General features: G+C 38.3%; 1 protein-coding gene across 2 annotated transcripts in view; it reads right to left on the minus strand.

Moving 5' to 3' along the window:
* DENND5A (DENN domain containing 5A) overlaps positions 1-27694 on the minus strand; it is a 70750-nt gene that overhangs the window by 10519 nt on the left and 32537 nt on the right. Inside the window, exons 6-17 of one of the 2 annotated variants that reach the window (XM_075755137.1) lie at positions 20422-20739; positions 18137-18352; positions 16741-16975; positions 16122-16272; positions 15369-15462; positions 12145-12276; positions 10412-10564; positions 9465-9569; positions 7119-7203; positions 5585-5669; positions 4498-4626; positions 942-1063 (exon numbers count right to left, since the gene is read on the minus strand). In XM_075755137.1, the coding sequence (XP_075611252.1) occupies positions 942-1063; positions 4498-4626; positions 5585-5669; positions 7119-7203; positions 9465-9569; positions 10412-10564; positions 12145-12276; positions 15369-15462; positions 16122-16272; positions 16741-16975; positions 18137-18352; positions 20422-20739 (1825 nt within the window). The remainder of the gene's footprint in view (positions 1-941; positions 1064-4497; positions 4627-5584; positions 5670-7118; positions 7204-9464; positions 9570-10411; positions 10565-12144; positions 12277-15368; positions 15463-16121; positions 16273-16740; positions 16976-18136; positions 18353-20421; positions 20740-27694) is intronic. The other variant, XM_075755136.1, reaches the window with a different exon arrangement.

Raw genomic sequence — 27694 nt, forward strand, 5'->3', positions numbered from 1 at the left:
TGAGGCATTTAATACATTTCTCCCTCAACGTCCCCTCAAGAAAGCATCTGGTAGTTGGGTTTTCTTAAAAGCTTGATGCTCATAGCATTTAAGAATGAATTAAAACGTTTCCCTTTTTATTTTCTGTGCTGATAGTCTTAAAGTAAGCAACAATTTAACTGCATCCAGCAGACCGGATTTTAGCCTTGTGCAGAACTTGCCCACAACAAGACCGAAAACTATTCTGCTTAGACATTTGCTTGCTTTGTCTTCCAAACACACAAATATGGATCATAAGGTACCATCAAGGGTAGCTCCTACCATGGGGCCAGAGGGTCCTTTCATACACTCCACCCCCAATTTTATAAGCCTTGCTAAAGTCTTTCCGTATTCTACCTTACTAGTGAGGTCCTGTGATAGCAGGCCCACAAATGTATCAGAACTCTGTAACACGTTTAAGCATCAGCACCAACAGGTTAAAAGTTTCTCTAAGGTATCATTTAAAAAAAAAAAAAAAAAAAGAAGAAAAAAAAAGGTACTTCAATGTGTTGCAGAGTTCTGATGCAATGGGTATTTCATTGTCATCCCAAACTCAGAGAGATGCATGCAGCAAAGTAGGCCGAGCATGAAAAACGGAAAGGGTTCTTTTTTCTTTTTAAATCCTAGCATGTGTTAAGTTAATATTCTTACCTTGACAATGAACAATCCATACTGTTCTTGTTTAGTATGATGCAAACAAGCCCACCACAAAATTTTCTGTTGAGAAGTCTCCCCCAACTAAAAGGATTAAAGCTGCGTATTTTACCAAGTTAGAAACAAGAGAGACACTACTGCCCACCAGAGAGGATCACAGAAATAGTGATACAACATACACAGATGGGCACCAGGAAGAAAGCAGAACAGTAACATTAAGGACTCAACCAAATCTGGAAATCAGAGTTCCAGGGAAAGCAAATACTTACAGATTGTTGTGAAAACATTGGTAAAGCAAAAGTAATCAACAGCATTGAATGACAGGAGATGATATAAGAATTGTTCTTTCTCATCATCACAGCGGAGGAACGCATAACGCTTGTAGAGTTTTCTGACAAAGCAAAACAAATAGTCTGTCATAGTAACAAGATGCTTTCAGTGAAATGTTTTCTATTGTGCATATTTATTAGGTAAACTATAAAGAATGTGCAAGCGATTACAAATGACAAGCGATACTGGTAGAGCCAACAGTATTCAATGTGCCAAGATATATCGACACTCTGCAAGTCTGAAGTCTCCCAAGTGCATCAGTCTGATACTTCACACTATTTCCCACCCCTCGAAAGCAAGGTTTGGGGTGGTCTAATGGTCTTCTCCCACCCAAAACCACCCCAAAAGATGGAAAAAGGAATTTTGTACTTTATTGGAAAAAATTCTGACTTCTTTTGACCATGTAAAATGACAGAACTGAAGTAAAGAGAATCCTAGTAAGTTACTTTGGAGCAGATGGTGCTGTGGAAGAGTCCTCCAGCACATGATGTAAGACAGTTAGAAGGCTGTTTTCAAAGGACACTAGGGCAAACACCTCGTCTATCTGCTTGTATCAGGTTATAGGTGGTAACCCAGGGCCTACAACAACCCGCACGTTAAGCTAGGGAATATCCTCAGTGTTCTCAGTACACAGCTCCTGACATAACCAAAATCATAAGCATGCAAAGGTGGCCTCAAGTCCTACTGTTCCTTTTTACTGGGTAGCAAACTCTTTGCTATGACTGCAACAGAGAACTGCAACTTCTTTTAAGTGGAAATAGCAAAAGATACAGCTCAGTAGCCTTCTCACTAATGGAGACACTAACGCCTATGCAGAAGAACGCACTGTAAATGGAAACAATCTTATATACTTATTGAGATTACTCAAACGCATTAGAGAATTTAAGACTTGCAACTGAGAAACCTTGAAAAGGATTTACAACCTCAACCTTTTCAAGTGCAAATTTTGAGTGGAAAACACTCTCACTTGTACGTAGCAATTACCACTGTTTTTGTTAATTATGCAACCAATAAATAACACCAGTGTTGGTGAATAATCATAAAAGAAGAGCATGCCAAGTTGCATCAAATCCAACTGACTCTAGAGGAATATTCAAAACATCATAAATGCATGAATTAGATGTTAGAAATGCTGACACAGCCACGGGTAAGTTGTTCCTGCCAGGAGGGCATCCTGACAATTCCCCTCAATTTCAGATATCAATTACAAAAAAGTCAGCAAGTGACTCACAAGCCAGAAATTTGCAAAACAAATCAATGATGATTAAACACACATACACATATTCTCACTTACATAACAAACATAACACTAGAGATTGACAGGAAATGTTAAATGGAAATAAAGATACCGAGCCTTAAACTGACATAACCTGTCTGTAGTCACAAGAGTAGCAAACCCACAAAAGTCTCACGGGTTACCGTGTCCATGTTTCATTTGAATAATCTGAACCACACATTTAGACAGCCTGTCCACAAGGGTATGTGCTGTCCTGCCTTTTCAAAGCATAAGATTTCTCAGTTTGCTTGTGCACATAAAAGTCTCAGGGGAGTGAAGCTTCTGTTCCCTAACTTCAGTCCCTTTGTAGACTAGAAAGAAAACAAACATGTTTCAGTTTTCTTGTATTTTTTTTAGCAAATGCCAAGTGAAGAGAATGGGTTAAAATATCTAACAGTTGCTCCAAAAAAGAACAACACACAATCATGTTAAGTGTAAAATGGCAGAAGTTGCACAATTACTTTTAGTACCTCACTGAACTTGGCACTGCTTCCACTGAAAACAGAGCACACTTTAAACCCACGCTGCCTAGAACACCTTCCTTTAAGTAGGATATCTAAATATGCAGCACAGAGCACACAAGATTACACACAAAATTCTTTGCAAGTTGCTCCTTTGCTTGTAACTTTGATTTTAAACATTTTTGCTGCTGTCTCATTCTGTTCTACAGAATCAGAATCTGTGTCATAGATGACCAGTACATTGGCCAGTGTTAAAAGAGTTGGGTTTTTTTCTTTTTTTTTGGGGCTAGGGATATGGAGTGTGGTGGTGTATGGAAAGTCTTCTCACAGCACTTGTTCTGCATGGGACAAGCACTGCTAAATTCAACCTGATGTGGACTGTTGACTTCACTGGAGAGACCTAACCTTAATTTAGAGATACAAGTAGGTTTATCAGCTGTCCTCACTCTATCTTTCAGCTCTTCCTTGCTCACTGTTGGAAGGCCACAGCTTCATCAGAAAGTCCAACATAATTCAATACAAGGCAAATCTCAAATAATTAGCAGTTGGGGTTTGGGGGAGGGAAGATATTTCTTGGAAGGTAGTGTGAGTGGGAAGAAAGGAAAGGAAGAGTAGACAGCATAGGATAAGCTGTCTCCAGAGAAAAGTCTTCAACTAAAGCTAATGACAATTACTAGGGCCCATACAAGAGAGCCTTTAATTTCCACGCAGTAACTAGTATGTCCAACCTTATCAGCAATACATTTGTTTTCTGCACAAGTTATACTAAATAAACCTCAAATTGTTAGTCCTAAAACAATTACTATTAAATATGGCCTATACTTTGATTTGTGCAACTATTTACAAAAGAATAATAAAAAATGGATCATAATAGCAGATATTTGACTATTACAAAACCAATTCACCTTGTGTTCTTAAGCAGGCTATAAATGCAAAATCATTCTGTCGGAGAGGACAAACAAAGCTGAGACACTGTCAGTTTGATCTAGAGATGTGGACACTCATGCTCTGAAAGATTTAAATGGAAGATTTCAAAAGATTACCAGATCTCATCTTGATCTTATTGCCCCAAAATGAGATGCAAGAACCGATCATCACAGCTTTCCTAGTCACCTTCAAGGTACTGCATGTACACCATTCATCTGCTCTCTTAAACCACACCAGAAGTTGATTTTATCTACATTATTTTACATGGCACTGAAAGGAGTTACAAGAATGTCTCAGATTTGGAGACAGACATGAGAAGCTAAGGAACAGTCACTTTGAGTGACACTAACAAGAACCACAGAAGCACATCTGGATGTGCCTCTACACTCTTCATATCGTGACAGACCTGCAACCAGGACCTAAGCTGCACTTCATCATGCATTGGGATAACACACAAACAATCCAAGGAAAACAAAATATCCCACAGTTACAGAAAGTGCACCAAGATAACAAGCTTGACTCAGCAAAGTAGTGGCATGTGCACTTACACCCCATTTCATTTAATCCCTAGTAATTTTTGAAGATTTCACCTCAAAGTCACAGACAGTCTACGCTGACAGAACTGATTCTGTACCTGAAGAATCCCAGCATTGAAACATAATTCCCAAATAGCTCATACACAGGTACAGAAATACACTTGGAAGGCTAGTTTGTTCTATTCCTTTTGCACACTGCTAAGCAGAGGAAAGAATAGGCACTTCGGAGTTTTTGAAGTCAAACAACTAAACAGGTTTAATTTATTTAAGCTTTGCCCGACATAAACCATCTTACTTTGTGAGTTCATGATCTGAAAGCAGCTGTTTTAGATGCCTAGAGAGCAACTTCTTTTCCATAGAGAGACGAACCCAGGCTCTGGCCTTGCCAACATCTGTTTTGATCTCACTAATGTTCTGGATATGCCTGAAAAGAAAAAATTAAAAAAAAAAAAGACACTGCCCAGTATTTTCAAAGTGTGATCGTTCTTTTGAACCAAGCTAGGCTGAAGAAGGAATTTTGCCAAGAATGCAAAATATCAGTCAAACTACTGGAAAAAGAGGAATGATCACCTTAATATTCAGCAGTCTCTAAATTCCTTGCATATCCAGCTGAAAAAGAATAGGAGCCTAAAATGGAAATATCTGCAATGCAGTGCCCTATTTACAAAATTCTAAACCAGGTCTATTGCCTCACATGATTTAAGAATCATTCTGGACCTTATCGCTGCAATATTTATGGCTGAGTGCTTTGGAAAATTAAATACTGTGTCTGCATGCTCAGTAGTAGCTTTTTTGCACACAAGACACAAATGATACATTTTGAAAGGACAAGCACATCCCTTGAAAAGCCTCAATTCACTCCTCCCCACTGAAAAAATTAGATGTTGATAAGGAAAGAAGGGGAAAGAAAAATCCTCTCAAAAATTAATTTAGGATTTCTGCATATTGTTTTTTGATGTACTGAAAACAAGGCACTGAGCAGAAGTTATAGTTTTATTCACACTACAGTACTCAATGTTAGATAAACCCATTCTTTAGATCAAACAAGTTTGTTAAACTGCTTTCTTCACTGAGAAGCAAGAATGAGCTCAGAGCTACACAACCAACTTGGCAATGACTGGGAAAATACATATGCTACACCCACATCTCTGTGGAAATAAACCAATACAGAATGCTTACAAAAAGATTAAAACTGTCAGGGTATTTCTTTAAGTTAGTAGCTGTGACAATGTAAAATCTCTAGAACAGTTCAGCAGGTTCCTTCCCCACACCCCTCTCGTGCTGTATGAAAAAAAGACTTTTCTTTATGGTACACATTATACACAGAAAAAAATTACGCAGATCTCATGTTTTCTGTGTTGCTTTTAACAGTTTAAACTCACCTCATATCCTGGATGAGAGAAATTCTAAGAGGTGACATGGCTGGACTGGTATCAGACTTTCTCCTTTCTGAATCAAGAAGTATTCCTAGATTCAGAAGAACAGAATTTCTTGTTAGCAGAAGTCCATCTAAAGATTTTTAAATCAATATAAAAAAAGAAGGTGAATTAACACCACCTTCCACTCTTGTGTTACTGATGCCTCACTGCTTTGTGAAGATACTGTGGCATATTTCCACTTCAGATGACATGAAAATCTAATACGCTACACAGATGGTTTGTAGATCAGCACACACTGAGTATTAACACATTAATGAGCTTAGATTCTGCTGAAATTGGTATGACATCAAATGGCTTAAGACATGTACTAATCAAGTATTATTTTCTAAAGACTACCCTATTTTCTTTCTACATAGTAAAACTGACTGGAACTGTTGACACCAGAAAACACTGTTCAACATATTTTACTGAGCACACTACACATCATATGCTTAACTAATCTATCACTTTGCACGCTCCTGTAATACCAGGACTTTTTAAAATAGCATGTTTTGAGGTTTTTAAAGAAATATTATTACTCTTATCTTTCAAATTCCACTCTAGAATCAAGCTGTATATTAAATACAGTCCCTGCCCTCATTCCCAAGTTAGAAAGCATAAAACTGATTGCAACTTTAGTGTGATACGCAAAAACATTACAGACCAAGTGACATTCAGGAGATCTTAATATTTTCAAATCTTTGGTTTTGATTGCTTAGAAGACCTTGTCCATGTTAGTAATGCTCAGCTCTCTGCCTACAGCAATTTTATTTAAAAAAAAAAAAAAAAAAGAGAGAAGAGAGAAGAGGAGAGAAGAGAAGAGAAGAGGAGGTACCCACTGCTTCCCACAAACCCACTGCTCTCTCCAAAGTTATACCCTATGCCTCCATCTGACACAAGTAACGTACAAAAATTTCATTAACAACCTTAGAAACAACTTATCAGTGGATCTTACGTGCAATATTACTTTTACTGCAAATAAAGGTAATATATATTTATATATAACAAAAATTAAAATATGTTTCTTCAGGGTTTTTTGTAATTTTTAAAATATCTTTTTCTTTTCAACAATAAACCTACTGTTCATTTGTTTTTCAAGAGAGAATGTAAAACTTCAGAATGTACAGCACAATTTTACATGTTTTTACTTGTTTTCCACCCCCATCCATAACTTAATATGCTTTGCCAGTCATGCAGTGACTATGTGTCATACGGATGATGGTATATCAGAGCAATCCATTTTAAATCCTGTCTTTGAAACATCAGCTACTTCTGGTATCTGACTACTACAAACAAGTGGGTTTGGCAGTTTTTTCCACAAAAAATATATTGAGACAATACACCAGATCCACATTAATTCTGTAGCGGACAGAATACTTGACTCAGTTATATTGAGTGAAGAATATTTCCAAGGAAACAATCTCTGCATGCTGCAAATCTGCAGGCAGCTCTTACTCATACTTTTTTATCATCTTCTTCCAGCAGAAGCCAATCCTACCTGAGGTACTGAAGCTGCCTGATGTAGTTTTTCTCTGCCTGTTTTCTAGGTAGTGTAACAGATGAGACCACAAAGCAGACTTTCCCTAAAAAAAAAAAAAAAAAAAATTTAAAGAAATCACTATCAGCTGAATATATAAAAAAAAGTTTAAGTCATCATTGAAAGGTATCAGCCATAACAAAAACTTGCTTTAAATATGTTTCTCCCTATAAAGTCATTGGTAAAAACCAAAAATGAGACACAAGTTGGAGGTGCTCAGGAGCTGTAAAGAGGTTGAGAAACAAAAGCAAGAGTCAAACTACTGGGATCTAATGATTCCGGTTACAGGAAAAAGTCAATTGAACTTAATTTCTCATAGCTTATTAACACGCCAAGAAAACATTTAAAGGCTTGTAAAACACCATGTGCGAGTAGAGTTCTATGTCTGAGGCCATAACCCGTATTATGTGTCTTTCCCTCCCTGCCTCTTCAGCAGTGAAGTGACAAGAGATACAGAGCCAGGTTGAGTAAACCACCTTATACTCAGACCAAGCCTTGTGCATCTGTTACTTTCAGGGTAATTCAGGGTCACAGATGCCTGCTGTCCCTTTTCAGAACCTCAAAAGATCCCCCTCAATTTCATCAGGCAATGGACTTGGATAATCACAAGCACAGTAAAAGACAACCTAAAACACAAGCAGGACAGTGAAAGCTTATCAGCAAGAATAATCCAGCTCTGCATATTTTAAAACCAACTTAAAAGTTAAAGTTTGGGTTGTAGTATTTAGGCCAAGATAAATCCGTCAAATGCTGTTAAAAGGTGCACCTTGCTCATTATGTTGCTTTCTTAAATCTCTGATGCCTTAAAGCAATGTGAGAAAATCTTTCACTGGCAAACTAAAAAGATTCTTGGATTCATCCTAAAATATTCTGCATGATAAATCAAAAGCTTGCAAAGCCACTGAAAGGGAGCAGTAATTGAATAGGGGCTCTCCGGCACATTAATTGAAGTTACTTACAGAAGAAATTAATTAGTATTACTTATCATCATTCTAAAATATTATATTAACTGGAAATCCCAGTAAAGACTTACTAAATCTGCATTTCAGAAAAGCAGTCATATTATAAAGCCATATTTTTATTTGCAACTTTGTACAGAACAAAGCCATGACTGTAAAGCAACAGTTGTCAATTCAGCACTACCCATGTAATCTAAAATCACGTAAGTGCCTTCCTGGAGGTGCAGTAATTATGGCTCAACTCTGAATTTTTTTTTTTTTTAAATCTTTAAAAATCTCTAAACACTTCAATCCTGTAGCTCGCTACAGTTCACACAAAGAACTAACAGCCATGAGGTATTATTCCAGAAGTGGCATGCCTCCAGAAGATAAAGCCTAGAGCGTCTGTTACATCTGTGTTGAGAGAAATCTATTAAAAATATGCATTAGGTGGTGAAGATATAAAAAAATCCAGAGAAGCTCTATGCCTCATGTGTGTACCTGACAGATCCAACATGGAAAGCCAAAATTGCAAGTCTTATAAAAACATAAAAAGAGAGCATGAAAACTATCAACCAGGGAACAGTTACATCCAAAATGGCATTTCTCTCAATAAACACACACATGCACACATAGCCTAGTGTTCAGCAACTAGCTGCCACGGCAAGGAGAACTGCAACAGATCACATAAAGCAGCAAACAAAGGATCCTGCAGCAAATAGATGTCAACAATCATGATGAATGTAAGAACTCATGCAGTATATATCTGCCCACTTCCTTTACCGTCATGTTAACTCTCCTTTAATTTCACCAAATAGCAATGATGATGCAAGCTGTATCTATAAGGGAAAGGAAGACAGCCTAAGGAAAGCATTGGGACAGAGAACGGGCAAGGGAATAATCAGGGCCTTTTGAAAGTTCAGACTACTTCAGTCATTAGACCCTACATCCAACAACTCTCCTGCATTGCTCTGGGCAAAGGCAAGCATGGATTCACATTGCACATGGAAGACTCGGTAGGCAGCTAATGTAGGACTATCAGGGTTCATCAGCAGGGAAGAGGTAAAAGCAGGGATTGGTGGAAGGAAAGCCATCCTCATTACTACAGTCAATTGAGAAAGAAGAGTCTTCCTTAGCTCATTATTGAAAAATCAAATAAAATCAATGTATAAACCAGCAAGCTTTTCCATATTTAATAAAGGCCAGAGCACACAGAGAATTAGTGGTGCGCTTTTTTTTTTTAAACTGTGGATCATAATAAGATATGCACTGCACTTCCTCCATCAGGCCTCTATTATATTCCACCATTCTATTTATTCCACCATTCAGCACTGTTTGCCAACATCTGCAATCAATCCAAAGCATTAACCTTATGTAGGGTTGGCCGTCTGGTGGTCTGAAAGGCCCAAATCTGAGTTGAAGCAGAGTATACTGATGCTCTGTCTTCTAAGACGAAAGCAGTACAGCTTCTATCCTAAGTGATATACAAGAGGGAAGGGAGAGAATCACATGATAAATCTTCACATAGAGAACTGCTGTATAGTTTGAAGGAGAGCAGATTTAAACACTGGCACTTGGGTGCTGGGAACAGAGATACTGAGTTACAGTTGCCTGGATTATGTACATTTATTCTGTACATTCTTTTAAAAAAAAGTTATAAACCTCACAGTCCTTACTATTCCTTTGTACAAAGGAGGAAGAAAGGATAAAGGCATTCCAAACTCCATCTAGTCCCACAAGTGACTCCAAACAGAAGAGCACAACAAACAATTATTCATTTCATATGAATAACAACACCTCTAACTAGTGATCTTGTAAATGTCACTTAACTATCCCTACAGCATTCAGGAAGAACCAAAATAACAAGGGGTTTACTCTTAAAAACTGAATTATCCTTCATGAAAACAAATTCCCCATACTGTATCCCATTGACAGCACCTTTAGTATATGCTGCCTTATAGCCTATACAACTTCAGTAACAGAAGTATTAAGAACATAAAAATAGTTTTATTTACCATCCTATTAAGAAAACACCAAAACCAACAAACCAAACCAAAGCCCCCAGTTCAATGGAAAGAAAGTCTTCCAAGAACTCATCTGTGGAACACATCTACACATGCACTTGCACATGCCCCAGAGCAATAAGTGGAGACAGACAAGGGGGCAGTAACTGACATAAAGTCTAGGGGACACACACAAGTATTTTAACAAGTCTATATACACACAAAAGGTCTCCTCTGAAAGCAGAGGGAGGAAGAGCATAACATGACTTTAGGAAAGCGCACTCTGCAACATACAGGAATATTTGTTCCTCACCTGTTTGACTTGCAGACCATGGCTCCATATCCTTTCTAAGAGGTCACACAGACTGGCTATCAGGGTATTCTCTTCTACACCTGTGATATTCACTTCACCATGACCTAGCTCCACAGCTTCTCGACCCATTTTTTCAACCAACATCCTCTTGGTCTCAAAAAGGCAAAAGAGAGTTAATTGTTTCCACAGGAACTTCCAAGATCACTTACACTTTTTAAATAACCAACAAGGAAGCACACGATAGCAAAGATTTGGCAGAATAACTGGGAGTACGCAGTATTTCTGAAGCTACTGCAGGACTGCATTTCTTTTATCCCTGTTTTTCAAGCCATGGCAGCACCAGGATTGATCACTTTAATGGCACATAAGCCTTCACAGAGTAAGCCCAAAGGGCCCAGCAGGCCACATATCGACAAGCTGGAGGCCGAGCAGCAAGACCCTGCAACACAGGTCTTGGGTGTTTTTGAAGCCTGGCAAGTGCTGGAGTGGGAGCAGTATGCTAGGTCCACCTCCTCCTAGAGGAGGTGAATGTGCACAAGTGCTTCCAAGTAGCAGGGTCATTCTTGTGAGACCCTGTCCTGTCAGGAGGGTATTTGTGTTTAAACCAAACCCATTCTGGGGTGCATCTCTTTAGTTTCCCCAAGGAGCCACGTTCTCCTGAACTGTGCACAATGTCATACTGGTAACAAAGCTCTGAACTAACTATTCAAGGACAGTCTCCCAGTCACAGTATATTCATCATATAGCTATGTGGAGGGAAAAATTACTAGAGAATCACTTCTTCTCATTTCTTACACGTTTTTTCATCTTTGTTGCTATTCTAGAGTAGCTCTCAAATGAGTAACACTCCCTTAAGCACCTATGCAGAGTCTTAGTCAAGACAAAGAACTCTAAGTTAGCCTCTAGCCTCTTCTCCTCCTCACCTCCCCTTGTAATTTCTCTCTCTGCTAACGGCAGGCTCACTACATTCCCCAGAGTTGCATTCCCACAGAGAAAGAGTCAAGTCTATCTTCAAGGATTTTCACTGTCATATGCCTCCATTAAGTGAAGGGGGTAATTTGGACAGTTTCACACATACAGAAAACTAAAGTGAAATCAGAAGTAGATGCATGTATTAAACATGGTTTTACAAAAAGTTGTATACAATTGCTTTATTACCACCACTGACTTAAGGCAAGAACGTGTCCATTTGATAATTATTCTCTTTACTGTGTTAGTATAAACATTAACATTTAATTCAGATGAATGTATTGTCAAATATATACTGGTGATGCATATCTGCAAACTAATGCCAAATTTCTTCATTAAGTGCTTGAAAACTAATGTTTCACAAGTTTGTTAATCCACTTCTTTTATTTATAAGAAAAGCACCTTCATTTTCACAACCTCCTCTTTTGGAACGTTCAATCTTGTTGAAATAGTATAGTCTCAATAGAGATAACTGAAATAAGCTGTAACAGAAACAGGGAGTAGGATGATAAAGACCCATCAGAATATTCAATCTTTCAGTTTTACATTCTCTATCATATATCTGCTTGATAAAGTTTCCACTCCTTGCAGAATTTCGAAATACATTATCTCTTCACAAATTTCTCACTACTGTGCAAAAATCTTTATATGGATAAATCAGAAGCAGACAGTGGAAGAGGGGAGTGTTCAAACATATTAGCCAAGAAATGGTCCATAAAGGATGGATATGAGATGCAAGAAAACAGAAATATTCTCTGTATTACCTTATTTCGGCATTCCTTCAACAAGCCTTCTACAAACTTCCAGTTTGTTTGCGCAATTACTGATGGCGAGAGGTTAGACAGTTTGGGCTGCCGAATAGTGCTGCCCAGATTCCTGGCTTCTTGGATATACTTCTGTATTGGGGTAGAAAATTGAGAAATACAGATAAAAGTGCAAGTGAGACTACTCTGCCAAGAGAAAAGGATAAAATTATCTTTAAAACCCACCCCTGTGCAATGAGGAGGAAAGCATCCAGCATTATACTGGGCTGAGACACTTAAGGTACTATTCCATTGGAGGTAAAATCCCCATTTACATTGTCTATCTAGTATTAGAACACACATTGCTGAATAACAAAACCACAATACGAACTGCCAAGGATATTTAGATGCATAGAGATTAAATTGCTCCCTCCACCACTGAGAATTGTCTTGTTATTTTTTCATATAAAATGAAAGTTTGTAATAGTTACCCAGACCAAGACTATTCAAAGGGCAGGCTGGTCTACATGGGGACTGCAAGAAAACTTTGCCTGGATCTTGACAACATCTGAGACCTGTGCTACGCCCTGCATTCCTGCAGATCTTCTGTTTCTTACCCACCCTCACAGTCTTTCAGGAAGCAGCTGCAAAATGCTACTAACAGCTCTCAGCTGTGAGCCATCTGTATTTCTGAGCAAAAAAATTTCCTGAACTCATTGTACTTGAAAGAGCTTTTCTGCTCCTGTTACTGCCATCAAGGAGTTGCCATTGTTTTCACCTCAGAGACAAGAATAATTTGACAAATGTTTTGAAAGACAGGTGATCACAGACTGCCTGGGGCACAGCTAACTGTGAATAAGTGATAAAGAGAAAGTCCTGCACAGGCACTGACTGAATACTCAAGATTAGTACATATTTCAGACTAATAGGTAACTTCTCTAGCTTACACTGAAATAATGACCAACTGAAAATTCAGTGAATAGACAGATTTATCAAACATGATATGATCTTTGCAAAGAGGGAAAACCACACCTTCTCCATCAGCCTTGCACTGAAGAGCTATGATATATACACTTAATTATGCATCTTTATCCAGAACTATGATTACAGTCATATTGTGCATTGGACATACCAGATAACGCTCTGACACAGATTTTATAGAGGGCATGAAGGGCCAATCATGCTGGTCCCAGTCTAAACATAACTGCAACTGAAGCTCTGACATGGAAAAGTCCAGGTGCTGGCAGGACAAGTTGGTAGCAAAAAGCCAAGCAGACCATGTAAAGCAAAAGTGGTAAGCACATATGAAGTAATAAAAGCAAGCATGCAAAACAAAAGGAAAAGAGTGAATGCATCACACAGTGCAGAACTCCCAAGCATTCAACATAAAAATAAATTCATAAGTAATGAAGCTGAAAGGAAAAAAGAAAAGATGGTGTTCAATCACTGAATTGGTGTGAACTCTGCCCTCCACTGGCACAAATACTTGCAAGTTAAAAGCCACTAAGTCTCAATTCCATGGATTTTTGCTGGCTGCCCCAAAGCTTCAATTTGTCTAAAACTCACAACACTGCAGTTTGAAACCACTGCCTCCTGCTCAGCCTCATCCCCAGAGTTCATCTCAGAAGGGCTCTCTCCCCATTCTTTCAGACTTAATAGGAAAGTCTCTGGTTCACCTGGGAGAGGGGTTCAACATTCAATCAGCACTATGTAATCACCAAGGTACAGCATAAAACCCTGAAACACCAGCACAGATTAACCTGGCAGTTCATACCTTCACCTCTACATGTATTTGTAATTTTTATTCCTCAGAAATTATTTGCCTTGTGTGACAAGAACTCCTTTAGGATAATCAAAATGTGAAGAGTCACTTAAAAAACAAATCAAACAAAAAAACCCCAGAGACTAGAGGTGGATTTTTGCATTTGTAATTACCTAATTAAAATCTCAGAAGTTTACATGTGCTAAACATTGTAATTGTTAAAAGCAATAATGAGGTTACAAATCAACTATTCTTCACTGCTGTTACTTCTAAGTAAAAAGCACTTAGAGTTATCTGAGCATATGGAACATGTTAAAGCCAGAAATTACTCATAGCTTTTTTATTACGCAGACATTCTTCTGTTACATGGTTATGGATGACATAGATGACACTATACTTCAATAAAATTTTAACAAACCAATGAGAAAATTCTGGAAATGAGTACACTGGAAAGGTATTAAACTCATCACTACCATAAAAGAATGAACTGGACAAAGATATTTGATTTTGACAAAACTATCCTAACAGACACAAGACTACTTTAAAATTCCAAATGAAGCTTTTCTGAAGGTATTTAACAAGGCAAGAGAATATTGTCTTCAATGAAGAACATACATTTAAACAAAAGTAAAGCTCTGAGGTTACTAAACAAAAAAATGAATTCTGTTATTTTAAACCAGATTATTCTTGGAATTACCCACAAATCAACACCCGGTCTAACAGTTTGCAGCCTGTATCCTATGAATCAGAAACTCTGCTGTAATTAGTTCACATCACCCAGATCTTTCAAAATTCCTTCACCACAAAGAACGACTGTCAGCTGTAGAAGCACCAGTGAAAGAAATTATCCATTCAGAAGGTGGGTACATCAGCCTCAGACTGTGCTGTGTAAAAACAGGCAGACACAAACCTGACAGTCTGGGTGGGGTTCACATTCCCACCTTAGCATGAGGTTGTGTGTCAGTTTGCCACCTTAAGACTTCTTTTATGGTCTACAGAAGAAAAACAGGCAACTCCAAAAGGCAATGCTTCTGATTTTAGGACTAAATTAATCACTCTCTGGAGGTGGTTATCTTTCCTCCATCAAATACACAAAAGAAGCATAGGACATATATAGAATTAGAGACAGGAAATAGATGGCTAAAAACTGCTAAGATTAATTCCTCCCTTCCCCCACAATCCTTCTGGGTTTGGTTTTTTTTTAAAGTGTGTGATGACATTTTCAGGGAACTCTCCTATACGTGGAATGAAATAATTTTGTCCTGAGAATGGTTAAAAATGGTATAACTTTTAGAATAAGCAAACTAAGTATTTTCGGCCTGCTAAGGACCAGGAATTTCATTGGTATGAAATACAAATAAGGGACAGCAGAGATGGGCTGCAAGTAACTGTCTAGACATTTCATAAAAGTTACAGAGCATTATTCAGGCAATTAGGGGAAAAAAAAAAATAAATCTGATCTCTAAAGCTGAACAGTTTTCACCTCTCTCTGATCGTTGTCAAGACGCAAGTGCTCTGTGTGTTGCTTCTGCCTGTCCTTCCGCCTCCACTGTGCAGGAGCATTTCTCTTCGTCCACCTACAGACAGAAGAATATTGTTAAGCAAATGTCAAGAGTTAGGTAAAGGAGAGCAGCAATGACAGAATAAAAAGTTTCTATCTTATTGTATATTGAATACATGGACATCAATTACATCAGACAAAGTGCAGCTGCAAATGCACACAAAGAATCCCTGTGAAGAATCCAACATTGGGCAACCAAAGGATTTCAGAAAATTAGATCACATACACTTGTTTTGTATTTTTCCATTCTTTTATAATATCCAGCCACAATTTACACCTTTTTCCTCTTCCTTCAAAGTTTTTATAAGAAGATATCCTAAAATATTTGCTAGCTCTTAACTGAGAGCCAATAAGGAGATCTGCTTTTATATCAACAGTAATTATGCATAACTCAAAGTGCATCAACTATAACCTCAAACATAATAGGGCTTCCTTAAGTCAATTTGCTTTTGGAACTTAACAAAAAAAAAAAAAAAAAGGAGAAAGAAAACAAAAAAAGAAAAAACCACAAGAGACAAAAAATCCCACCACATACAACCCACCCACATCATCTGATTTGTTCTCACTTTAAAAAAAAAAAAAAAAAGATACTGAATAAGCTTTCTAGTATCTCTGCTTTAGTACCATTCCATAGATCTTGCCAAGATCCAGCACCTGTTGTCCCCGCTTACTCACTTGTTACTTGCTGGTCCAGTGGATAAAACATCAGACTGAAGCTTGGGGAAAAATCCAAGCTCGTATTTCCCTTGTCCAATTTTCATGTCCAGCAAGTGTGGGTGAACTGCAGTGTGATCTATTTTTGCTAGCCTTAATTCAATAGATTTCTCTGAAATAGTAAGAAAGTTAATTTTTTAAAAGGTGTCTTGATCAGACATGTATCTGTAATCACACATCCTCAACTAAAAGTGGATCTCAAATTTAAGAGGTGGAAATTTCTTAATGAACCCAACATATACACTAGTACAAGAGTTTATTAAGTATCAAAGAACCAATATCAAAAGAAGAAAAATGTTTATCTTCATAAGCGCAAACATTTTTCAAACAAAGCATGGAGGAAAACAGTTGAGTTAAATTAATCTTTACATGAATTTCATCTTACATCTCAGCTTCTTATGTAACATGTAGTTCCCCACTTAAGCTTTACACCTCAGCTTTTTTTTGTCTTTTTTTTGTCTTTTTTTTTTTCCTGAGTTTTCAAAGCATGAATTGTTACTTAACTTTAACCTAATGTCTACAAACAGCATTGACTAGTTGTATTTTCTTAAGTGTCAAGAAAGTGGCTTATTACTCTTACCAGCTTCATCAATGGTTGTGCACTTTTGATACATAGATGTGCGCAGAGTTGGCGTCCTAACATTTAGCAGCCTAATTTTATCCACTCTAGAATCAAACACTCTCAAAACAGGGTCTTTATCATCTTCATCGTGGCACATAATCTTATTGTCAATAAAAGATGCAAACATTTGAGTCTCCAGGAATCTCGAGAGGAAAGGCAAGTAAGGTTCAGGCTGGTCCGACAAGAAAGATGCCTAACAGACAAGAACAGATAAGAGTGTTTGGGAGTTTACAGAGAGGAATAAATCTACCAAAAGCACCAACTTTCTAATCAAGGATCTATTAGAGTGCTTTGGTGCCACTTAAAGTTGAGAGGCATTGTTTCATGTTGGGTGTTTTTTGTTTGCTTGGGTTTTTTTGTGGTGGGTTTTTTTTTTTGGTTTTTTGTTTGGTTGGTTGTTTTTTTGTTGTGGTTTTGGGGTTTTTGGAGTTTGTTTGGGGGGTTTGGGGGGTGTGTGGTTTTTTGTTTTGGGGAGGTTTTGTTGGTTTGGGGTTTTTGGGTTTGTTTTTTTTGGGTTGGGGGTTTTTTTTGGGTGGTTTTTTTTTTTTTTTTTACATACACCAATTCTATCTCTGAAACAGGCAGTCTATATGAAATCTTCAGTTTTATGACAATCACCTACTATATAGCACAATAATTACTAAACTGTGATTTTAGCATTTCTTTAATTTTCTAAATATTTTAACAGAATCCCAGCAAACCACAACAGTACAGCAGGTGTGGGTATTACGTACTTCTAGCTGGGCTCAAAGCTTAGGAAGTTGATCAGAATCTTTTCATATGATTTGAATCAGAGTAGTGTTCTAGCAGGCAGTGCTGCAACATAATCTTCACCCATGTGAACTATCCTGCTGACAAATATCTGATCTCCAGTATAGAAGACAGTAGTAAAATTTGAAGAACTGGGTCTTGTGTTTCCCTAGAAAAGAGCTAGAGATACATTTGGTACACACATACATAGGCGTTGTGTGGGATCACAGCTTTATCCATTAACATATTCAGCAATTCCTCTGATTAAGAAAAATAAAATAAAATCAGTAATTTTCACTAGTAATATTTAACCTTAATGTAGAAGTTAGCCATAAAGTGAGGTTTCCTGAGCTATTTTTCCTACAGCAAGCTGTATTTTTCTACAGTATCCTTAAAAGAGTATCTTTATCTCTCTAAGTGTGTATATGTATCTATTTTTTCCACATAATATACAAGATGTGACTTTTTTGGGGGACATTGAAATTTAAGGAAGAAATTACAGTTTTGACTGTACTATTTTCCATTTTATGGCCCAATAAAGAAAGTTTTAGGTTTGAATACTGTTTTACTTTTCATATTGACATATCTTCTTATTACAACTTACTTTATCAAAGTTTTGCATCTGTTCCCTGTTTGTAAACCAAGATTCCTTGTCCTGACTGGGTTGAATGACAAATACTTCATAATCTGCAAACATTTGTGTAAACCGGTTGGCAAAAACTTCACGGATTTGAATGTTCAGCTGGTAAATCTTGAATTCTTCTTCATCACACTGAATTTTAAGATCCTTTTTGCTACTGGTCTCCTCTCGCACCTCCAACTGAGAAAGTAAGGGAACACACAAAAAAAATTGTACTGTTGCTTTGTCAAGTATTCTAGGTATACAAGATCTTAACCTGTCATTCAGCTGCTACTCCTCAAGTAAACATTCCAACTAAAAAAAAAAATTAGTTAGTTTCAAACACTGTAATAAAACAGCAACATCAAAAAACCTAGAAAGAAACCTTTGTCTATAAGATTTCAATAACAAACCATAATCTACTTTAGTACTAGTTGCATTGGATATGCATTAGATTAAAAAAGGATAAATAACAACCATATACGTGCCCACATATCATACACTTAATTTACTTTCTTTTACCCTTTAATCACCTGCATAAGCTTTTTAAGGGTTTTTACTACCCCTGCATATTAGGCAAATACATATTTCTGCCTGGTGTAATACAAGTCCAGGTTTAGTACTGTTACAGTTCAAATCATACCAGTTTTCAAATGAAGACACAAACACACAGTAAAGAGGTGCGCACATCCAGTAGCCAATTTCCTTTAACTTAAGTCCTTAGCAGTGTAATGCCCAATTCATCGCTACATGCCCCAGAGTAATCTTTAATGAAATACAAAAAAAAAAAATCAAAGCTACAAGCATTCATGCACTATTTTGAATACACATTTGTTACCCCTGCCTTTGTTAATTATTATAAGAGGCATTGCCACACATAATTAGACATAATATCTAGAGCTTACAACATCTGCACAATAATGCAGTTGCTGCAGCTGTCCCATGCATCTTAAGGCACCTTGGTTACAGCAATCCAAGGCCAGATATAAATAGCATCCTACAGCCATGCTCTCTGCTAGAGAGAGCTCTCCTATTCAGCCATTTCTAACTGCATCCCACAAGTAGCACTTAGAATCTACACATTCTCCATTAATTGCGTATTTGGTATTAAGCAGGTTTTTAAAATTATTAAAGTATTTGAGAAAATTTTGACATTTATGACCTATACACTCCTATCATCACAAAAAAGGCCAATAAAGTGGTACTTCAACTACTATGGAAGAGAGCACAGAGTAGATAAAGCCTAAAAGTTCAAAAACTTAAAGAAATTTTAAAAATACCTGTGCTTCTCCCATCACTTCCCAATCCATTCAGCAAAAGAACAAAAGCTTCTTACCAATTTTCCCCTGAACAAGAAGAAAATAATGCAAAAAAAAAAAAAAAACAGCCCTAAACAAACCTGAGACGAGGAACACAGCAGATTTGAGGATCTAATCCTGTCTAGTAACCAAACATTTCTTGTAACCCACTGCAGCTCCCTCCCCACCCTACTGTAGGTCACACAATTTCTCTTTGGCCCCACCAGTTGCCCAAGTTACAGTCACACAGGTAGGAATCAGACTCAGCAATGAAGAACTGTTCAAGATAATTTAAACATGCAAGAAATAAAACCTTTGCTCAGAAAATCTTCATTCCATTCCACAAAGGTTCAAAAAACCCACAGTACTCTTTCAGGTAATACATTTTCTGCAAAAAGAGGAACAACTTTTTTTCCCAATTCTGATCACCCAAAAAAATCCAACCAGGGTTCCCACAGGCTGTGCACATTCACTTGCTGGGAATCAGACACTAATGCACTTTAAAACGTCAACCAGAAAAAAGCATCACAATATTGCTATGGCAAGCATATTATATACAAGCAAAATTATACATAGTCTACACACGATGAGAAAGAAAGATACCTATAGAAGCCAGGATTGGATTCCTACTTAAGGATTACCTGGATGTCAGTTTTAGCCACGTAAATCATAAAAAAGTAGTATAAATTTAGATTAAATCTGAAAACCAAGAATAAACAAGGCAACGTGTATTTTTAAACACATTACCTGGGCAAAGAAAGACTTGGGGGATAGCCAAGGGTTTCCCTAGATATTGTGAGGTTAAATCTCACTCCCCCAAGCTTGTCCTTGTCTCTACAGATGTTTACAAGGTTTGTGAACATATTAACATAAATTTCTTTCTAGTGAAGATAGACAAACAGTGTTTAGACCATGACTTCAGACCACCTGCTACTGCAATCAAGAGAGAGTGCAGATCATTTCATAGCTTACCTTCTCTAGACTCACACCAGTCCTTTTAACAAGTGCTTGGAGTCTTGCAATAGTCTCATTTTCCTTTAGCAGCTCATAGGAATTCAAAGGTGATCCTGCTATGTTCCCATTTCTTTTATCAGAAACCAGGTCACACGCTCTGAGGCTCTTCATCTTGGAGGCACTTTCACTGCAGTGAAGGTTTCCCTCAGGTGGAATTCCAAAAGCCATTAGTATCTCTGAAATTTCCTGAATGAACTCAAGTTTATTTGGGAACTGGGGTAAGTCTTCTGGCAGCTCGATGAAATGGTTGTCTATATCCACAAAGCACAGATTAGCCTGGGATTTAATTTAGAACAGGATACCATTACAATATCAATAAGCACACGAGTCACATTTTATTCATCTTTGGCGTCTGTGCTTATTAAAAGATTCAAATACATTTGCATTTGGTTATTTTGTAAAACAGACTTGCCCCAACCATAACTGAACTGGTTTGTTGGCTCTGAAGCATGCAGCATAAGGCTTATGTTTCCACGTCTTTCAAGGAGGTAACTCAGAAAGAAGACTCTGAAGTTGTTTACTAGGTACAAAAAAGATTGTAGCATCTATTAGGTACAGATGTGCAAATCTGTTCATACACATACAGCTAGATTTTAACTACAGGATATTTGCAACACTATTTTATACATGTGCATATGTAAGTAGGTGATTGCCTGTTACTCAGATTATCAGTCCACTCCTCTAAGATATTGGGCAAATTCCATTCTAAAAGGTATACTAATATTGCAGAAGCTGCAATAAAGTAATAAAGTTATCATCTCTTTTTTGTAAGCAACTTGAGAACTACGGCAATTCCTTGAATGAGTTTAGAAGTTTGTTTCCAAGGGGAACTAGTTTCAATTCTGTTTTTCTGTTCCAATCTCTGTCTCATTTACCATCAACAGAGATGGGGCGGGGGCGGGGAACAAAGAAAGAAGAACCACCTATGTGGCTTCCACAGCAACATCAAAAGAAGCTACACATCTTACAAGGATTTACCTCAATCTATATTTGGCGATGGGGTGTTTCCCTTTTGGCTTCTGCATTGCAAAATCTGCAACAAATGGTTTCCTAACATTACATAAATACATACTTCACAGCAAGGACACAATTCATGTGTGAAATCTGCTCAGGAAGTTAAGTATACAGAAGAAACGTTGCTCTTATGTAGCAGCATTTCAGTTTTTCTTCACTGCAGATTTAACATGGACTGTCACTTAGCCTTCCCTATGTGGTGGGTTGACCCTGGCTGAGGGCCAGGTGCCCACCAGAGCCGCTCTATCACTCCCCTCTTTCATTAGACAGGGGAGAAAAGGTACAATGAAAAAAAAACGTACGGGTCGAGATAAGGACAGGGAGAGATCATTCTCTAATTATCATCACGAGCAAACCAGACCGAACTTAGAGAGGGAATTCATCTTATTTATTACTAAGCAAAACAGAGTAGAGGAATGAGAAATAAAACCAAATCTTAAAAACACCTCCCCCCACCCCTCCCATCTTCCCGGGCTCAACTTCACTCCCGGCTTCAACCTCCGCCCCCCCCAGCGGCACAGGGGGACAGGGAGTGGGGGTTACGGTCAGTTCATCACGCGGTGTTTCTGCCGCTTCTTCATCCTCAGGGGGAGGACTCCTCTCATCATTCCCCTGCTCCAGCATGGAGTCCCTCTCACGGGAGACAGTCCTTCACGGCCTTCTCCAACGTGAGTCTCCTCCACGGGGTGCAGACCTTCAGGAGCAAACTGCTCCAGCGTGGGTCCCCCACGGGGTCACAAGTCCTGCCAGCAAACCTGCTCTGGCGTGGGCTCCTCTCTCCACGGATCCACAGGTCCTGCCAGGAGCTTGCTCCAGCGCGGGCTTCCCACGGGGTCACAGCCTCCTTCAGGTGTCTCCACCTGCTCCGGCGTGGGGTCCTCCACGGGCTGCAGGTGGAATCTCTACACCCCCTCATCCTCCCTCCATGGGCTGCAGGGGAACAGCTTGCTTCACCATGGTCTTCACCACGGGCTGCAGGGGGATCTTGCTCCGGCGCCTGGAGCACCTCCTCCCCCTCCTTCTTCACTGACCTTGGTGTCTGCAGATGTTCTTACATCTTCTCCCTCCTCTCTCTGGCTGCAAAAAGCTCTCTCTAACTGTTTTTGTCTTTCTTAAATATGTTATCACAGAGGCGCTGATTGGCTTGGCCTTGGCCAGCGGCGGGTCCGTCTTGGAGCCGGCTGGCATTGGCTCTGTCAGACACAGGGGAAGCTTCTAGCAGCTTCTCACAGAAGCCACCCCTGTAGCCCCCCCGCTACCAAAACCTTGCCACGCAAAACCAACACACCCTATTAAAAAAAACCCTTCACCCAGATTATGGGGTATTGCAAACTAGCTTCATCACATTATCCCACGAGGTACACCTGAACTCAGGTTTCACTATAGCTTTGCAGCAAAAATGCATATCAAGTCATGACAGTTAACAGATCTCCAGTTATTTCTTATCGTTCATTAAGTACAGAGGGATGGAAGCACTCTCACAGTTTAACAGGAAAGAAATAATTGGAAGATATTAACCTCACACTGACCAAATGAGGGATAATCCCAGAAATCAGAGCCACATACACAAGCAGTGAAGCACCCGTAAGGACAAAGTAGTTCTGTAGGATTTTGCTGTGGGACTGATCATAGGTAGACTAGGATAAGCTGTGCCTTACAAGATCCGTCCATGTAAGTCAACTGGTGTGAAAACAAACATTTAACGCTTGCAACAGATTTAGCTCTCTTGGTGTTTCTACAGAACAGAGTTAGGATGTCAATTCTCCTTAAAACACAAACATCTGTTGTGTCTGATTTCTTGAACTTCAACATTAAAATTTAAAAAAAAAAAATCATTCTTAAAGCAGAACTCCACTGGACATATTATACTAGATTTGCATAGAACTTTGCACGAAGAAGTCCAGTTTATGCTCTGCTACAATATTATCCATAGTTACAAAGGTAAGTAGAATTCCAGTTCTCCATCTCCTGATGTTTTAGCATTTTAATACTGGTATTTATTTCTTATGCTCAAAGGAATGCATATAAAACAGTTTAGTAGCTCTTGTATAGATCCTTGACTAGAAATTAAATGACAAATTGAATTAGACATTGCAAAAGAATCCACAGTTGATAAACAGAACTAAGACCTTGATTCTGAAACAGCTTCTGGTGCACCCTAGAAAAAGTTGTGTTGTTTGGTTTTTGTTTTTTTTTTTAAACAGAGCAGGTGTCATTGTTAAGATTTCCCCAGCATCAACATTGCTTAAACACAGCAGGTGGTGTATGTGGCCACCTAGCAAGGCAGCTCCAGGGGCAGGCTAGGGATGCACGCAGAGCACATTGGCTTCTCACTCAAAGAAACATTCAGCACAAAGGGATAGTACGTACACAAGAACTCACGTTTTGAGTAAGCACCTGAATTTAGGAACTTCAAGACCCCCACTATACACATGGTTTTGCGATGATTGGAAGTCAAGTTAGCTAATATTTATCAGGAACGCTGTAAGCACTTCAAGACATGAGAGACCTAAAGCCTTGAAACTAGGCACAACGCCTGCCAATCGGTGTTGAGGGTAGAACAAAAACCATTTAATTCATCACAAGCTGTCTGAGAAATGTCAAGACAGACTCATTAAGAAATTCTTCAAGCAGTTTAATTGCATTTCTTCCTTTTTAACTCTCTTTAAGTGATGCCATTCAACTTTCCTTCTATGTTGGATTATTTTACCTTTGCACAGATTCTGCGGAAAACATTGCTCTCAGTTAAGCTTGGCTGTACCTAAAAAGTGCTTGGCCAAAAAGCAACCAAACATTAACCTTACCAATGTAGAGATTCTACTCTTCACACTGAAAATAAACTCCTTGCCAATGAAGAAAAAGCCAAATTTAATGTTTGCTAAAATTGATTACAAGTATCTAGGCTTATCTAATTCTTCCAACAGTTAAATATCCTTTCTGGAGAGTTCCTCTTTAAGACCAATACACATAGTTTAAACACTCTAAACCACCGATGTTGATTGCTTACCATGCAACTTACTATTACATTTCTCAGAATTTGCCCTATATGGAAGCATTTAAAAAAAAAAAAAAAAAAAAAAAAAGATGTTAGCATGCAGCAATACTGTAAAGAGTGTAAAAAGTAATTTTGGGGACACTCTACACTTCAGTGCCTGGTTAATAACCCATAAGTTAGAGGACTACCTAAAGCAGCATAAGCAAAGATTCCTTTAGCCTGTCCTAACTTAGGGAGACTAAGGTCATTGTAAAGAACTGCATAAGCACTTCTGAAAAGGCCATGTTCTCCAGGGAACAGAAATGGCAAAGACACCTCACTTCACAAGCCCTTGAAGAGGTACCAAAACAACATTTTTCTGTAAAAATGAAATCCCAAGTAAATAAACCGTCAGTAACAGACACCAAAACAGTAAGTCTCACAACGCTGCTACACTATAGATCCAACAGAAAAAAATTCCAGTAAGTACAGAGGGGTCCCCACCTTCAATTTATTTTAAAAAGCAAGAGACATGAAATAGCACTTATTTTTTTATTACATCATGGCAATCCAGAGCATTCTGCATGCTAGGAACTGGGCAAGTACACCGTAGAAAAATAAAGGAGTTCTTTGATCACAAAGTTTTAGTTATTTGTTACTGGAGGCAGCAGAGTTGAGTGAGCTGTGAATAGTTGTCAGCTCTGTATGTAAGGCTCTATGGACACATCGATCATCATTTTACACATACAAAATTAAAATTATATAAAGACAAGATACTTAGCAACATGTGTAAGTAGAAATACAATTGAAAGAGCATCCTTAAGTTAGTCGCTTGGTATTTCAGGTCTCTAGAACAGTCAAATATTCTTCTATTTGTTGCTGAGGTATTGGCTGTCTGACCAAAAGAAAACCTCAAATAGTTACACATCACTTTAATAGCAGATTGGACACATAACACCATCACAAAATAAAATTACTCTGCCAAGAGACTACACTAAGGAACCAGGGTGTCACCTCCTAATTTAAAAACTTGACTTTCCCCATAAACTTTTATCATCACAAATAACAGGGTGTCCAGGTGAAAAATCTTACAAACCTTAGAAACGTGGATGCAAGTAAGTCATTGTTACCATATCTGATGCCAAAGCCTGGTCCCCTGAGGTCAAAAGCACAGCTTTCCATGGCTCAGTGGGGCCTGGACTACACCCATCAATTCCAAAGCCAGAGGACAATTGCAATTCTTTAGTTTGACCTCAAGTACAATAAGAGCCAAATCCCCACACGTATTTAGCAATGCCTGCATCAAGCTCATATCCTTCCTTTCAGCTATGTTCAAAAATATAGAAGGAAATTATCCAGGTTCTGCCAAAAAGATGTCTAAGAAAGAACTAATATTCACTAATAATGCGTAAGCTCCCCACCCACTGACATCATAAAAAAGAAAATATGCTTTATTTTGAACATTAATACATAATTACATGGTATGCAAACAGATGCCTACAACAATACCAAACAGTCAGTTCTGATAGCACAATCAACCACTACTTGAATTCTCTGTGCAGCACAAGTGCTCAAACTATAGCTTACATACAGGTTTTCACATTCCCTCCTAGACAGTCAGATTAAAATGTGGCTCTGAGTTAAGGCTTCTACTCGAACACAGCATTGAAAAAGTAAAACCAATTCATCACCTTTGTGCATTAGGTCCCAACCTTGCAAATAACCACACATTTCACTTAACACACAGAAAACACGGACATGCAAATTTATACACACATGACTGGCTTGTGACAAATGCATTTAAAGTGGTCCTAAACTCTAAAGGACGTTCCTGTGCCATTCCTGTGAGTGAAGGGTGACCTTTTGCATTCATTCTCAGCACTACTGTTCTTCATATCAACCCAGAATTTGTGATTGAGAACAACTTACAGCTGCAGCTTTCAGAAACACGAATATAACTCCTCAAGTGGTTGCTCAACGCTGAAGTACAGGAAAACATAAAACTGAAGTCTGTCAATAAATTTGCAGTATTATCAAGGATCTAATCACACCAGCAGATAGTCTAAGAATGCACACAAAGCAGTTATTATCTTTCAGAATAATTATCTTGGTCAGTCTAGTCTAAATGTGTTGGCATCAGAAAGAAAAAAGGCTTTTCAAGAGATCTTTTTTATCTTCTAAAACAACATACAAAAATAAAAACCCACAGAATTTGTTAAGATGTAGCATTGAATAACATCTTTTTAATGGCTGAAATAAAAATAGTGATAATATATATCTGTCATGTTAGCAGAGAAGTGGATTTTAGCTTTTAAAAATCTTTCAACTTTTCTAAAAGAAAAAGCTATTGCCCAAGACCCTTGGGATCATACCATTAAAAACAAGCTTTTTTTAATGAGATACTACTTTTGTTTGATTTAACCAGTGCTGGAAGACATAGTGTTGCTTATTTTCACTCAAAATCTTGCATTATCGAGTGACGAGATGCACATACAAATCCAGTAGCACGAAATGGCCTGGATTAAGTTGCTTGTTAAAAGCATATTGCTGTAGCACTGCAAAAGTTTCTTTAAAAGGAAATACAAAGACACATCAAAAAACCAATCCTACTTTAGTACTTGCTGGGTTTATGATCTGCAAGAAAGCTAGTTGAACCACTTTTTTTTGATCAATTTTACCAATAAACAAACCACAGCTTTGCCTGCAACATCTGAAACAGCTACATGTTCTTCCCTTCCCCTTTGATTTCTGCAGCACCTTATTCTAGCACTGCTTCTCCCTTGCCCCCGCACCCTTTCTCTACTGGGTTTCTTATGAGCCTCTGATGCAGCCATCAGTGAAACCACAAGGATGCTCATGCATACAGAAAGAGCCCTCAGCAAAGCAGCAATACATAGAAGAATAAGCTCAACAGCTTACAGTGCACTGTATCACTGACGTGTACAAGAAACTCAACCCTACAATAAGCCTCGGGTCTTTTCTACAGTTTTACTGGGCCAGAGAGAGTGAGGTCTTCAAATCACTGGTGAACTTCAATGAATTCTGCCTCAGGCACTGCCTGCTGATGTACCCAAGGGATAGTCTAAACTAATTTTGTACTAATGCAGTTATTTAGCAAAAGATTTTAATCACCATCTGACAAAGCATCAACTTCTAGGATAGAGTTGGATTTGCATGCTTCCATGGTAAAGCATTCCCTTAAAGTACCAGATATGACCAAAATGTGGGAGACTGCCACCACAA

The sequence above is a fragment of the Balearica regulorum genome, chromosome 5, assembly GCF_011004875.1.
Source record: "Balearica regulorum gibbericeps isolate bBalReg1 chromosome 5, bBalReg1.pri, whole genome shotgun sequence".
In the NCBI taxonomy this organism is placed as follows: Eukaryota; Metazoa; Chordata; class Aves; order Gruiformes; family Gruidae; genus Balearica; species Balearica regulorum.